Consider the following 16,657-nt stretch of genomic DNA (forward strand, 5'->3'; position numbering starts at 1 on the left):
ATAGTCTAATAATAATAATACTAATAATACTAATAATAGTTAAATGTATACAAAAATGCTAATTTATTTTCTAAACAATTTACAATAAAAATAATAAAATAAAAAACAATTAAGGGAAAGTATAGTCTAATAATAATAATAATAATAATAATAATAATAATAATAGTTATATGTAATATACAAAAATGCTAATTTATTTTTTAAACAATTTACAATAAAAAAATAAAAATAAGGGAAAGTATAGTCTTATAATAAAATATAAATACATAAATAAATAAAAAAAACATTAGGAGAAGATTTTAACTGTGGATTTAAAATGTTTTTGTTTCTGTCTGTCCGGTTAAACCAAGCAGAACTGCAATCTTAATTTTCTTCCTGCCATGTTTATAACACCCTCCTCCTTCTCCTCCGACATCAGAGTAGCCTAATAGTCCAGTCCATGTCCCTGGGAGGAAGCTCGGGTCCCAGCAGCAGGCCAGCCTCTTCCTCGCCTGTCTTTTGGGGGTGTTTTCGTATGCATGTGCGTGCCTGTCCGTGTCCGATCCAAATAGATTCGCCTCACGTCACCTTCCCACCCACCATCACCACCATGCAGCACCACCACCACCTCCACCTCCACACTCCTGCACATAAAACATTCATTAGAGCTCAGCCCTGCGCTGCAAGACATGTCTGTCTGAATAAGTCATTAAGGCTCAGATTCACTCTTCAAAATCTTTCAAATTCCATCACTTATGTGAACTTATGTTTCCATATATTATCTTTTATAGTATCTATAAATAATTGTAGTGAAACCAGGCAGAAAAAAAACACAAACACAGCATGAATGCGTAAAATCTATTTGGCTTCGCCTTCAGTGTGACAATTCCACTTTGAGATTTTAAGAGGAATATCTTTTTTTGCAGCGTGATACATCCCCATAAAACATTCATCTCTGGATTCTCTCTCTCGCTCTCTCTCTCTCTCTCTCCATCTCTCCTCCCTCTCTCTCTCTCTCCACCTCCCCGCGGTAAACGCACACTGACGCTCAGCAGTGCGGCCGACCTCCGTGCGCATCCACCCTCACTTTTCCTCCGCGCGTTTACTTGGGAAATATACAAGTGATCGGACTGGATAATATGTGCTGCTGCTGCGATTTCAAAAAACATGGATCCAATACTGCTTTTTCTTCGCCTGATGTGCCGTTGATTTGTCTCCACTTAACACTTTGAAGCTCTTCCTCCGGAGCTGTTTTTGCGCGCCCTAGATATATTTTTGGGGAGGTGTCGACTGGTCTGTGTCTGATCCCAATTTGGATGTTTATTTGCTGACTATTTTGTCCAAATGACTGAGCTCGGGTGCAGCCGGAGACGTGGCTCTCCACTCGGGAAGACCTACGGCTAAAGTTTGAAGGGTGCTGTCCTGGATTTGCAAAATCACCCACAAATTGCAATAAAACAGCGGATATCCTCTATATCTGTATCTCCGCAGCACGCTGGGATTCATTCGACTTTGGATTTATAGTCCCACAGCTTCTGGATTTCACCTCTAAATCATGAAGACCGTTCTTATTGATGGTGAGTATATATGCATTAGATGATATAGGGGCGTCTTTTGTAAAGTTTCCCCATAAAAGCAGGCTTGGTTATACTGCGCAGTGATAAAAAAAAATCAGTGTCACCAGGTCTGTGGAGAGCAAAGAGACACATGCAGCCAAAGATAAATCACTTGTCCTAATTGGAGTTTTACTCTGCTGGCTCCTCCGGGGTTTTTGGTTAAACTGGTACATGACTGATAATCTGCACCTCTAATCTGCGCAGTAACACATTATTCCCTTGTGTTTTTTTGGTGCGGATGTCAATATCAGTTGTGGATGTTGCAGGCTGTAAACGACCTTGACTCTGGTGGCTCTTAATTGAGTCACAATTCAGAGCAGATTTTGTCTCTTCTCTCTTTGTAGCCTAGGTGCGCGCAAAGATCAGTGCGCACAGGGCGAGCGCGCGTGAGAAAAGAGAGGCTGTGTGTGTGTGTGTGTGTGTAGTGGTCAATATGCTCTGCATGATATTTGCAATTTAACCCGGGCATCCGATCCGGCTGAGTTTGTGATGGTGATGATGGGAGTCCAGAGGCAGATGGTGCACTTTGGCGTCCCCCAAATAATGCCCCTCATGCTCTCCAGCTCTCCTTTGGCTTATTTATTATAATTGCTTGTTTTCTGTGAGGCATCGTCCCACTCAGGGGTGCCGCCAAAAAGACAGGGAAATGTTGGCCCTTTCATCGACTGGACTGGACGTGTGGCTATTCTAATGAGGACAGAAAAAACGCTCCTCCACTCCCATCGGAAATGGCTAAAAAGAATTGCATTTCTTGGCAGGAGCAGTGCTGTAGGCTGTGTGTGTGTGTGTGTGTTTGTGTTAGGTGGTGGACTGGAGGGAGGTAGAGGAGGAGGAAGAGGAGGAAGGAGGAGGAGGGAGGAAGCACCTGGCATGTCTGTGCGTGTGTTTTCCTATGCACGCCTGATTGTACCCGTGCCTGCGTTGCGTAAACATGTTTAATGCAGACAAGCAGCAGAGAGGAAAAACACTGACATGAAATGTTTGATAAGCAGCAGCAGCAGCACCATGGTGAGATGTAAAGTGCATGTATGCAACATCCAATTTGTTCCATCAAGAGCTTGGTGGAAAACCCCCCATCTCCACCCTGCCCCACCCTGGCCTGCACACACACACACACACACACACACACACACGCAGACACACACAGAGTGCTTATGCAACATGCTGCACACACACTCCCTCTCCTCTCTCTCACGTTGTTCATTACTTGGCTAAAACTGCAGGATTATGGTAAGAAAAGCCGCAGATTATTGTGGCCCTACAGAGTAACTTTGCATTTAAATCAAAGAGGCTACGCATCTACTTGTGCATTCTCTTTGATATGTCACAGGGGTGATGCAAATTCACACACCCATCCATCCATTGGCACAGAATGGCTCAAGGTCCCTCAGACCCTTTCAGGCAGGTTTTCATCATCCATCCAACTGGCAGTGTGATTTAGCAACCGGGCATCTGACACACACACACACACCTATGTCTGATTTTTTCTTGCTGCAATTATAATTGGTATCCATCTCTCAAGGCTTTCTGATTTGGCTGAGAAGAAAAAAAAAATGTCCTGTGGTGTCTTGTGTTTAAAGTGTCAGAGTGAGGAGGGACTTTAATTTACACTCTTTTTCAACCCAGTCAGCATATGATCAAATGGCTCTGTGGGAAAGCTGTTGCTTGGGGGGTGCCATTGCTCCCTGTCTGCCAAGCAAAGCCAATAAAGCCCAAATTAATGGATAAAACCATTATGGTGGAACTGAAAGCTTTCTCTTCAGGAGTTTTAAACCGCTACACAATAAGGCCGGGCATTTTTTTATTTCATTTAGTTAACTTTTTGTTATTGTTTTGGCAGTGCCTTGCCAAAAACTCTGCCCTATTTAAAAAAAAATAGGACACAAGATGCAGCATCTGTGGTGGCGAGATAATTGTTTGGAACGTAAAACAAAAAAAAAAAGAATGACAATGGCTGATTTTTGCATAGCTGCATTAGGTGGGATCAAACATTGTGCCATAAACTGACAACTACAGCAGCTTCCGCATCCTGAATGTGAAATTGATCCATCTTTGTGTTCGTATGGGTGTGTGTGTGTGTAGGGAGGGCTGGGAGGGATAATGTGTGTGTGTGTGTGTGTGTGGGTGTTGCGTTCTATGAGTGCAAGGGGGGGTGTGAGGAAGTGAAGAGAAAGACAAGAGAGGGATGCATGTGAAATTGAGAAGGTTGTGCGACTTATCATGCCTGCCGCTTGTGTGGCACCATGTGCTTTCCAGCTAAATTGCCTTTCATCACATGTCAGTATGTGTGCATGGATGGATGCTGCAGCAAAGAGAGAGAGAAAGAGAACTGGCAGCACTGCATTTTTCTTTAACGCCGACTCCATCAATGTGGAATGTGTTACTTGTACACGGAATGACGATAATATATCTGCGAGGCTGATCAATACAACCGAGTCATCGATCGCCGTGCCAGGTGCTGAGATTTCTGGCTTTCATTTCTAGCTTTTTTTCGGCCTCAATTTCAGAACCCTCCCGGTCTCCCCGGTCTCATTTATACACTTTTCTTCCGAGTCTTTAACAATCGAGGGCGGTGCTATGAGGAAGACCTTTCAGCTATGAAGACTAATAAGCCTCATTACCTGATCCAGAGACCTGAGCAGCTCCAAGAAGAGGAGATAATAAGTTCTGCTAATGTTGTTGCAATTCCTCCTGGTCACCCATAGAGGTCGATAAAGGTCGCGGATTGGTAATTGTCCCTTAGTGATGAAGGTTTGAGGGTCAACACAGCCATGATGAGTGCAACATGTGGTTTGGCTGCAACCCAAGACCAAATCACACTGAGAGGGGTAAACAGAGGGGTTGGCTGGGTAATTCAGTTGTGTGCTGCCACAAAACACATCAGTATTGTCTTCTTGGTTCCACTGGATCCAGTTACGTTTACATTTATAAAACATTTTCATTTTCATTAGCCATGTAATCAGCTTAGTATTGTCTTTTTTGGAATAAGGGCAAGAAACTGAATATTTTGTGCATTTAAACTTAGTCATTGACAGTAAATACAGAAGGTACTTTAAGGGTAACTGGCTCCAATGCAGTCATCCAGCCTTGGTTCCATGTGTCTTTGTCTTATCTGCACAGCCCTGCATTTTGTCAATAACATTCCCATCCAATGATGCACCATAGTCAAACCTTCTTAGCAACTGGCAGTGCAATTATTGTTTGATAATGGTGTCTAAAACTTGCCAAAAGAGTTTGAATCCCTCCAAATATGTCCAAAATGTAATTGTTCTCTTTATGCAATGTACTACTGGATGACATAATAACATCTCTGGAGAGGTGTTGTTGAATTTAAACAAGAATAATTATTCTTTTTTACATGTAATTATTAGTTTTATGTAAACGTTTTATGTAATGCATGGCAGCCTTTGTATATAAGATAACAGAATATTGCATTTATTACAGTCTAATGACCCATTTTATGGACATTTTATTACCAAGCACCGCCCACCAGCCCGAGCACAGCCAATAGGAACGCTCTCTCTGAAATGACCTGTCTAGTTATCTCTCAGAACATTTGAATTACAATATGCTGAAACGTTATTATGTAATTTTTGCCCATGAAATGCAAATTTGTTTTAACAAATTTAACAAATTAATTTGCGATTAATCATGATTTACTATGGACAATCATGCGATTAATTGCATTGTAATCGATTGACAGCCCTGTTATTAATGTCATTGTATTATCATTTCAAATGTTTTGATGCTGATTTCATATCCACATTTCATATAAACCAGTACTATTTTCTTGCATTATCAGTCACAACACATACAAGAAACTAGAGTTTGTGCAAAAACTTCACACATAAATGTTTTGGATTCCTTTTACATTCGTGATCCTGTGAGCCTTTTGTATTCATATTTCTCATCGATTGCTGCGCGTCTAAAGGATGAAGATGTCAATACTTTGTGCTACATAGCCTTGGTGGTATTAATGCTTTGCTTACAGTGACACACTGTAGCCGGCTATCTGAGAGTGGATCTGCTGTGTTCACTGCACCCGGATGAGCACACTCCTTCAGGGGCTGCTTTTAATTGGCCGCGCCCTTCAAGTAGCACTGCATTTGTTTATACAGTACACACACACACACACACACACACACACACACACAAACACACACAGAGGCATGCTGGCCTCAGATATCCTTGGAACCATCCGCTCTAGGTTGTCCCAGCCTCCCAGCCCTTCACTGCTAATCAGCAAGACAGAGGAACTAAGTGGATAAACGAGTAAAATTCTATTTGTTTATACAGAAGGAAGCTGAGGGGCGAAATAATACAGAAAGCAGTAGAAATGGAATACACTCTTCCCCGAGATTACCAGTCCTTAATCCTCTCTGTGGGTTATTATTCTACTGTCAGAATATTTGGAGGGACAATGAGCAGAGAACTGTAGATGCTACCCCCCCACGCCCTCCACTCCACTCCTATAATAATAAGTGTTGGCTCTTGTTCTTGAGGAGGGTGTGGGAGAAGAGGGAGGACCAGGAGAATTAGCGTTATGCAACTTTAGCGTGGTGAGGCGGGTGGAGCCTTTATGGGGGGATTTATTCATGTCTTTATACAGAAATCCACCCTGACACTGTATCATAATCCTTTAAAGGTGCATATGCATGACAGAGCAGATCAAAACCTCCCATGTGCCTACAAGCCCAACCCCTTAAATAAAAGACCAGGGGAATTTGCACACAATATGCAGTTGCGTCAGAGCTGCGTTCACACCGGAGTCGTGATACAAGCCGACTGGCTGAGCCAGCAAGCGTATATGCATCTGTTGATTCCTTTAACACGGCAATACCATTATACGGCTCCATAGCATGCACAAACAGAGCTGGCTAATTTGTTGAACATGTTGCCCATATCTCGCTCCACTGCACAATGTCATCTTTCAAGTTCGGAGTTAGTTCTCGCCGCGTCCTCTGAACTCGACGTGCCCACTTTTCCCGTCTGTGTATCCATGAAAGTTGCATGGCTGTTCTAATCCTATTGCAGATGTGAAAGTGCGCGCCGAGCTGCCTGAACGTCGGTGACGCTGATTATACCACAATGGGGAGGCTGACTGATGGCCTAGTAAATTGTTAATTAGACAGAGCAGAAGCCGCTCTTAAATTAGACGCATGAATGGAGCTGTTGTCAGCCATATAAGTCAACCCGTGCTCCGCTCGTCTTCTTGCAGGCTGCGGTGCCACTCAGAGAGATAAAGTGGCCGGCTGATCCAATATGGGAGCACGAGTACATTGTCATTGATTACAGTGTTAGGAGGAAGGGTTAGTATAACTGGTCAACCAACACACATTGTTGGATTGATCGATTGATATCTGTCCAACCCTGACAAATAGATACATAACTGTAACCAAAGATAACTTACAGATATAAAGCAAGATTGATATATCTAAACTTTGGACATAGAGTATACAATGTGTATATTAAAGGGGACATATCATGATAATTTTCAGGTTCATACTTGTATTTTGGGTTTCTACTAGAACATGTTTAAATGCTTTAATGTTCAAAAAACATTATTTTTCTCATACTGTCTGTCTGAATATACCTGTATTCACCATCTGTCTGAAACACTCGTTTTAGCGCCTGTCTCTTTAAGACACCGTCCCGAAAAAGTACAGTCAGCTCTGATTGGTTTACGAGAAAAATATGGTTCACCTTTGCAAAGCTAGTTCTCAAGTTGCGGATGATATATTCTAATGAGCCTGTCGTAATGCATTAAGACAAATTTGTTTTAACAAATTTCTTTAACGCATTAACACAACTTGCTATTTATAAGGTTGTAGCGAGCTCAGTTGTAAAGCTAGAGTGAAGATTCTGGTATCATATGAAGCTAGAAAATATTAGGAATCCATTGGTACCAACCATGTCATACTAGCTTGTCACAAATGAGGCTAAATAACACTGCAAACCTACACTATACTTTTGGTGAGGAAAAACTGGCATGGCCATATTCAAAGGGGTCCCTTGACCTCTGACCTCAAGATATGTGAATGAAAATGTGTTCTATGGGTACCCACGAATCTCCCCTTTACAGACATGCCCACTTTATGATAATCACTTGAGATTTTGGCCAAGTCATAGTCAAGTCAGCACACTGACACACTGACAGCTGTTGTTGCCTGTTGGGCTTGAGTTTGCTATGTTATGATTTGAGCATATTTTTATGCTAAATGCAGTACCTGTGAGGGTTTCTGTACAATATTTGTCATTGTTTTGTGTTGTTAATTGATTTTCAATAATAAATACATACATAAATTTGCATAAAGCAGCATATTTTCCCACTCTCATGTTGATAAGAGTATTAAATACTTGACAAATCTTCCTTTAAGGTATTAATTTGCGATTAATCCCGATTAACTACGGACAATCATGCGATTAATTGCTGCACAAGCACTGAAAAAGGGAGATTTTCATGATATGTCCCCTTTAAAAAAAACACAGTTCTCATAGATCTACAGCAGAGAGTTTGATGATAGCAAAGAGGCAGGTCCATCAATACTTGGCTTCAGTAAACACGGAGGACATTTTGATATAATTAGCCACATTTTGCTGACATACGATCTGATGTGAAGTCTGCACTCAGTCAGTATTGGCTGCTGCACATTTAACAGCAGGACTATCATATGTTCAACGGACTATTTTAGAGGGAATATATCCAGAGGACGATCCTTAGATTTTGTTCCCCCAAAGGATGGATAAATATTCTCTGGTATTTTTAGCAGCGTTGATCTCATTAGCGTTAGTGACGTGAAATGGACTCCCTACCAATCCTTGTGATCATCCTTTGTGAGCGTGCCTGTTGTTGTGATTATGATGCAAACTCGACAGATGGGAGTTGGTGTTTTTGATGCTGCTTCTTACTCAATCCCTGGCACCGTGTCGTTGAGGCGCTTATGCCGAAGGTGGGTCACCTTTCTCCACTGTATTCATGGTTGGTTTCTCTTCTTCTTGCTATTTATCTTCATTCAAGGCAAAGTTCTGAAAGACCACTTCAGAAGGATGCTGTGACTTGCATAAATAGCTGCTTATATGGGTGTTTTTATGTGAAGGACGAACACTGTATGCTGCATATTTTAGCAAGCTTATAGTTCTGCAGCGTGGGGTGAAAGAAAAAAGCACCTTGAGATCACGGAACCCACTTAATGACAGAGAGGGCGGCATTCTCAGACAGACAGGCTAGACAAGCCATAAATTGGATGGATGGATGGATAAACTATCTAAAAGTCTCCACCATAACAAGGTATTGGCCATTATTACGTCCTAAAAGCTTTCATCAAGTGCCAATACTTGATTTTAGTGCAGCTATCTGTCTCTGTATCTGTCTCATCCAGTCTTCTTTCAAGTGCTGCTGAGTTTTAGAAATTTCAAGTTAGAATTAAGTTTCTAGTCCTGGTTGATTTGGTGACATTTGTGGTTACCATGGTAACATAACGTGTGGTTTAATACATCAGAAAACACCAAAATACAACAATAAATATGACAGAAGAGCAACTGGCGCATTTACTTATAGTGCAACCAAACAAACTCACGTTGTATTAATAAAAGAAGTAATTCCTTGCTGCCTGCCGGTTTGAGAAGTGAAGACAATGCGGCTTAAACTTGCGTTCTCTCCAGTAGCCAGCAGGGGGCGACTCCTCTGGTTGCAAAAAGAAGTCTGATTGTACAGAAGTCTATGAGAAAATTAACCTACTTCTCACTTGATTTTATTTTATTGTAAACATGAGTTTATGGTCTCAATGTTTAGTTTCAAGCCTTCTTCAATACAGCATGATGTTCATTTAATGAATTATGGTCCCATTTAGAGTCAACTAGACTATACAGCAGGGTATGCTTTAGGGCGTGGCTACCTTGTGATTGACAGGTCGCTACCATGGCGTTATCCGTGTTTTCGTCTTACAACTTTACCCTTTCATAGTGTGTTTTCAGTTCATGAAAGTTATTTATAAAATGTTTGATTGACTGAAAATGTCTTATTCAGCGTTCAGTTGTACTTAGCTCCACCCACTCGTGTCTTCTGGTTGCAAAAAAACAAGATGGCGATTGCTGAAAACCAAGATGGCGACAGCCAAATTTCAGAATTCTAGGCTTCAAAACAGCAGTCCACAAACCAATGCGTGACGTCACCGTGACTACATCCAATTCTTATATACAGTCTACGGTTATTATGCTTAGAAGTTGAAGGTGTGCAGCCTTTCACCTGCAGCTCTTCACTGCTCCTTCTTGGTTTGTTACTTCCTTGTTTTTGATGAACGATCGCGGTCAGCACTAAAGTGACATTGCTTTTTCTGTGGCTGCTATCAAACCGTTTCGCTACTTGAATGTGAAGCAGCAAGAGGATGTTTGTTTGCATAATGCCTAGTTCACACTACACGGCTTTAGCCCTAATTTTCCACTCACAGACAGTTTTTGGAGCTCCTCAACAAAAGCCCCAGATCAGAGGCAAATCAGTTGGTCGGCGCTTGCAAATTGCCGATACATTGCAGACACATCCCAGATATCTAGCATGGTAAACATCTGGACCTGCCAAGGAGTTCGTCGGGGAGCTACAGCCAATGAGAGAGCAAGACACGGGGCTTATTGTTTCAAGTCAACTGTGATAATAGGAACTTTACTGTATGTGTTGCAACATGGACCAAAGTTATTGTCGCACCTAGAGGAAACATACTATAATAGTAAAGACGTGTGGAAACAGGCTATTTTGTGAACACGTGTGCCAAAGACAACATCATGTCAAAAAATCCTGTCCCATGGTATCACGTCATTGTCACTTCTTGCATGCATTTTCGTGACAAAACGTAGTTTGGAGACCTCATCTAGGATTCCTCCTGGTGAACGATCTTGTAATGTGTGACCCCCTGTCGCCGGTCAGTCATGTTGTGTGAAAACTCAGCCCTGTCTCTTAAAAATTACATTCCCATACAGCGAAACTGCATTGTGAATAAGGTATGTTGGCGCGGATTATATTTGTTTTGATGTATCACAAATACGTTTCTAATGATAGTCCGCAGAAGTCTGCATAGGTTGTACTTTGGGGTGATGGATGGGTCCAACACAGGACTGTCACCCATGAGACCGCTGTTCATGCCTCGTGTGTAAAGAAGTAGTTTTATTGCATTTTATGTTTTATTTTACTTCAATTTTACAACGTTAACCACATGTTCAAAACTGTTTAAAACTGCAACTGTAATCCGGGAGAAAAAACGTTTCCCTCGAAACGTAATTGAGAATGCAGTTTAGCTGTATTGGAAGATAATTTTGTAAGAGACAGTGTTGGAAAAAAAGAAAACGACTTCAAGACTCCCGATTACAAGACAGCAAATCTATGTAGTGTGAACAGTACAGTGATCTGATGGCTTTGAAAGTCGTGTAGTGTGAACTTTGCTTTAGCTGCAAATTAATAAAGCTCTGACATGGTGTAAAGAGAGTGAACAGTAAATAGTGAAGCTGTTATCAACGAGATAAAACAGTGCTGGATTCCATGCATGTCACTACTAATAAAATGCTATGTACTGAATATTAAAAAAAAAATGGAATTAGCTGACTTCTTTGGCATGAGGCCTGAGATGAAAAAAAACAACTGAAATTTGTTTTGTTTTGGAATATAATTTGAGTCAAAATTACTCCGTAAAATAGGTGTTTTCTGCAGTGCATCATAAATAAGATCAGATAGATAGATAGATAGATAGATAAATAGATAGATAGATGCGTTCTACATTGTGCCATAGGCCACTTCCATTTAAAATTGAGGTAGAACAAAGCCTTACAGAAACTCAGTGACAGATTGGGCTTTCATACAGTCACATTGCAACACATTCACAACAGTAATGTGTCCCTGTGAGCTCGGTAGGCAGTTCTCGGCTGAAATATGTATGGGCAGCCCTTCAAAGGAAATAGGTCGTCACTCCTCGGGCTCAGGGGAAATTGACCTGTTATAGATGTGAAAGCTCACGCCGTGGGTGCTAAACATATATAATATATACCTGTTCTGGTGGCTTTATACAAGAATTCTACAAATTTCAGGTGGCAGATATAACTTTCTTTCATACACAAATCAAAGTCGTCAATGGTTCGGAGGAAAAGGATTCGTCGAGCAGGAAATGCATAATCCTGCAACCGCTGCCGGAGTGAAGTAAGACTTCCCAAAAGTGGAATCAATGAAGATCCCACACGTCTGCTACAATAAGAGTGCCCTCTAACCTTCACTTTGAAAGAGAAACACTATTGTTTACGTGGATGCAATTGGACAGGGCTGCCCTCGCAAGAGCAAAATACAGTATGAAGGGAAGGTAACTCCCTGCAAGCTAAGATGTAACATCTGTGCTCAGGGATGTTCATTTGAATCAGGTTTCGCTCTCAGTCATCTCAGGGGCCCGAAGTAGGTCATTCTTATTAGAATGCAAATCTGACAAGTGTGCTTCATCGTTACTCTCCTTTTGTCCCAGTGGATTGTGTGCTGAATGCATATTCCCTCCGATTCTTTGCAATCTTTCCTTCACTCTTGCTTCTCCTCTCACACCGAGTTGGTCATTGTCCCCCCTCCCACCTCCAGTTCTATTACCGTCTCATCCACGTACGCGCTGTCGCTCATTTTTTCCGTCTTCACTCTCAGGTGTAAATGCTGATTATCTTGTGTAGATATCAGGCCACGGCAAATTAAATGTGACCGCAGCTAGCCTGCCAGGACGTCCATTATAATGATATCTGTAATCTGCTGGGCTCAGGGGAAGCAGCGGGGAGGGAAGATAGAGGGATGATGATGGAGGGGGATTCGGTATGTATCTGGTGGCTGGCAGGGGAGAGCGGACATGGATTTTCCTCCACTGATGAGGTTCGTGTGGACTACGGCACCATATGTCATCCATGGGTTTAAGCCCCATGAACCAGAGTACCATCAAAGGCTGGAACGGCATCCAAAGCTGAGGTCATGAACCATTGTATACAGTGTGTTGTGTTAGTGGAAAGCTGTTTTTTTCCCTTTTTTTGAGAACTTGTTGTGTTCCTTTCTATGTTTCTGCACCAAAAATGTTGGTTTGACATCTTTATTGTTGTATTTTCTTTTGTAGATCATTAATTTCAGAAGTGTGTGATGATCTTTGTCTGTTCAGCCATATGGTAGCAATCAGCGATCATGATGACTACGCTGTTTTTTTTGTCTTTATTCCAACCAATGCTGGAATTGCATCGATTTCCCCCAAGAAAGGTGTTGTTAGGAACAGCAAATACAGACGCTTTTTCTCCCCCATATGTTATCAGTCAGTGTTTAGATCCTGCAGTGCAGCATTTTGACACGCCTCTCAGCGCCATTAGAGCGTGCGGGAGACCTGCGTTAAAAAAATATTTCCCATGGAATCCCTTTGACATTCGGGATCGGAGAGACACAAAGGGAGATTGATCTGATGAGCGTAGAGATTGTTCTGGGGATATGTCGCTCTCGCGGCTGCGTCGCCTCAGCTCGGTTTCCAAAAAAACCTCTAATCAGAAATGGTGCTTGTTTTCACATGTCTGTCCGTGTTTCCAGCAAAGCCTATCATCACAGCAATTATTCCAGTGAGGGGGATGAGCACTGCCAACACTCCATCTCTGAGCTGTAAACAAATTATGCTGAGGGGTCTTGATGATGTCTGTGCGAGCGACGGAATAATCTGAGACCAATGCTGATGGTCCCGCTGTGCCTCCTCGGGTCTTCAGCCAGCAAACACTCATGGGGGTGAGACTGTGCCACCACTGGAAGGAGGCTGGCTGTTCAGATGTATGGCGGATTGTTTTCTTTTTGTCTTTCCCAAGCTGTATTTACCCGTTTTGCATCTCTCATCAAAAACACAGACCCCGCTCCACTTGTTTGGATAATGAGTTTTGACAGATCCAGATTTTTTTTTCTTTCTCTGTTACCGTAAATCAAAGCCTGCGATTTCCACCTGGCACTTTCAAGAAGTAATTGATGAAGATACAACTGCCATATGCACCCTTAAACTTAATATAACTCAACTTGATGCCATTAAGTCAGAGGAGGTTAATTTCACTGACATGATTTTGTAATTAGTCAAACAACCGGTGGCTTGTGTTTTGATCTATCGCATGTTTAAGCTCTTTTGTCTTGTGGAAATTTCTGGTGGTTTTCAATAAATCTTTCAGCGTTTTTTTTTCCCGCCGTGGGTAATTGACAGGTTATGTTTTCTCCCCCTCCATCGCTCCCTTGGAAGGCATTAGCATATTGAGTTTCGTGCCTGACTGTGAAGCGATTCCCACCATGCCTTTAAAAGGCATCGCATGAATAGGCGGCACATTACACCGCAGAGAAATATGAGACAGGAGCGAGAGAGCGCACTCTTCCTCCACTTTTCCTCTCAGCTCATACACACTTCAGCGAGATGAGCTCCACATGCACGCGCGCACACACACACGCCGGCTGCTAGAACCCCCTGCTGCTTGCTGACTCACTCAAGGTTTAGGAGGCGGACCGCATTTCAGGTGAGGTGAGTAGCCCATCTCCCACAGTTAACTCTGGAGAAACAGCCATGAAATAGGAACACCTTCCCCTCCAAGTTAAAGTCACTCCTGTTTTTTTTCTCTCCTTGTTTATTATTTGTAGCTTATCTTCTTTTTTTGTTTTCATCTCTTCAGATCTTGATTTAATTTGTTTTTTCTCCACAACACTGGTAATCTATGTTTTTAAGCAACTTCATACAACGATTTGTATGATTTCTTACGACAAGTTAATCCTCATTTTTTGTGCGTTCTCTTACGAATTTCCAGCAACATGCGTACAGTCTTTTCAAAATAAAAGTTCTGTTTTCACAGGCAACATTCAATTAAAGCAACATTGATCTCTGGTTTCACACGGGACACAAATAGTGGTCTTCTGAGCGAAAGTGAATCTTTTTGGACCCACCCCGACTTCCACCCTACTCAGCGTTTGTCACGCTTTATACTTCCTGATTTATGTTTACGATTAAATACAAATTGATTTTGTGGGATATATACGAATTACAGTAGATTACTTTTTGTAGGTATAGCTACGTGTATGAGATCAGCCTGATTTAAGTAGTCCCTTTGCCTAGATTTTGCTTTACATTACAGTTGACGTCTGCAGTTTTTAATAGATGTCTTTATTGTAGACAAGAGACAGGGAGCTGGTTTGGGGGGAAGAGGATGACTTTCAGATTTTAGGAAAGTATTGTCATCTGTCGGCTCTGTGTATCATAACAGATCATCATTTTACCAATCACCAAATACAAGTAATAGTTTAGCTGGTGGCCAGATCTCATGTTCCAGTAAAAATGCTTGGTTAAATAGGTCAAGACATATACATTCACAAATTCTAGGAGGTCACGTTGTGGTATCCGTATTTCCAGTCAACGGATTCTATATGCACACAAAGTCATAATAGAGACCTGATATTTCAAGAGCTAAAGCATCATGCATTAGAAACCATAACCAGCCATTAGCTTCCTCCAGCGTGAGAGCACTGCACCTCACCACCGGCATTACTCAGCAAATGGAAGGACTGGAGTCTGGAAACTTTATTGCAGATGAGCGGATGAAAGGAGATATGGTTTACTGACATGGACTTTATGGGTCTGTCTTCCTCAAAGTAGCCTCATTTACTGAACCTGCAGGGGTTTTTATATGGGGAAGCGTTTATTGGGTAAACATTGTTGACTAAAGCTGAAAAAAGGATGAGTTTGTGTCGGCAGTATTATTTCAGACAGCTTTCAGTCCTGAAAAAACGGAGAAAAAATTGCTTTTGTTATTTTCCCAATTTTGCAGTACCCATATTCTATGTCTTTCCACTCATCCCGAGGATATGTTTACTTTATTTTGACAGGAAGATGTCACAATAAAATCCCTCTCCCTCCGCTGACAATAGGCCCTGCTGATGTTTCATCTCCTCCACTGCAAACTTATTCTGCATTATGTAACTGACATTGAAACCGCTCCTCTATAAGGAGTCCTCTGTCGATACAACAGCACTCTAATTATGTTTTTTTTTTCATAACAGAGTAGTGAGTGAGTACTGCCTGATATGCTCCTAGAGTAGCTTCTCTATTACTGAATGGGTTTATCCAGGCCGCCCTCTGCTATTATCCTCCTGTGCACCACCTTCTCAATGAGATAGAGTTGGAGCTGTGCATATTGGGACTGTATTACAGTATCGACTCCTCGTCCACTTAACAGGAGAATCAGCTCCGTTTACGACTAATTAAAGCCATTAAAGGGGGCACACGCTAATGCATTTTTGCACAGATAACAGAAACATGGGTGGCAGCCGTGCTCATTTCACTGGCAGGTCAAGATGAGAGTAATTAACTGGGTATTAAAGTCGCAGCGTGACATGTACGCCAGCTCTTAGACGAGACAAGATGGAGGCTCGGGTGCAGAGACCTGATACGGGTGTCGTCAAAACTCTGGCAGATTGCTTCTCACACGTTTTCTTTTTAGTTGCTCTCCCCGAGGATCCTCAGAAAAAACTTAAAGGGGACATATCTGGCTCATTTTCAGATTCATATACTTCAGGTTTGGGGTTTCTACTGGAACACGTTTACATGCTTTAATGTTAAAAAAAACAATATTTTTCTTATATTGTCTGTCTGAATAAAACCTGTACTCACCCTCAGTCTGAAACGCTCCGTTTTAGCGCCTGTCCCTTAAGACCCCCTCCCGAAAAAGCCCAGTATGCTCTGATTGGCTTGTGAGAAAAATATGGTGCACCTTTGCAAAGGTAGTTCTCAAGCTGTGGGTGGTATATTCTAATGAGCCTGCATGTGACATAAACCCGTCCTCACTCCCAAATCAAATACTGACGCTTGGTCAGTGTCCCTCAGCATCGGATACGTGACTCATTTGTATCGTTAGTCCCATGAGTCAAGTGAGTAGCTAGTCATGTGAGTGACAAGGACTATCAAACAGGAGACCACCGTGTGTGGCCTGTGTGAAACTAAAAGTAAATGTTGACTTCTTTTGTCACGTCTCTCGTTAGTCACATGACTCATTAGTATCGTTAGTCCCATTAGTCT

General features: G+C 42.0%; 1 protein-coding gene across 1 annotated transcript in view; it reads left to right on the top strand.

Moving 5' to 3' along the window:
- The first annotated feature begins 1,079 nt into the window (after positions 1-1,079).
- Positions 1,080-16,657, top strand: part of rtn4r (reticulon 4 receptor) — a 57,103-nt gene continuing 41,525 nt past the window's right edge. Inside the window, exon 1 of the mRNA XM_074638996.1 lies at positions 1,080-1,556. Within this exon, the coding sequence (XP_074495097.1) occupies positions 1,535-1,556 (22 nt within the window). The 5' untranslated portion in view covers positions 1,080-1,534. The remainder of the gene's footprint in view (positions 1,557-16,657) is intronic.

The sequence above is a fragment of the Sebastes fasciatus genome, chromosome 6 (genome assembly GCF_043250625.1).
Source record: "Sebastes fasciatus isolate fSebFas1 chromosome 6, fSebFas1.pri, whole genome shotgun sequence".
NCBI lineage: Eukaryota > Metazoa > Chordata > Actinopteri > Perciformes > Sebastidae > Sebastes > Sebastes fasciatus.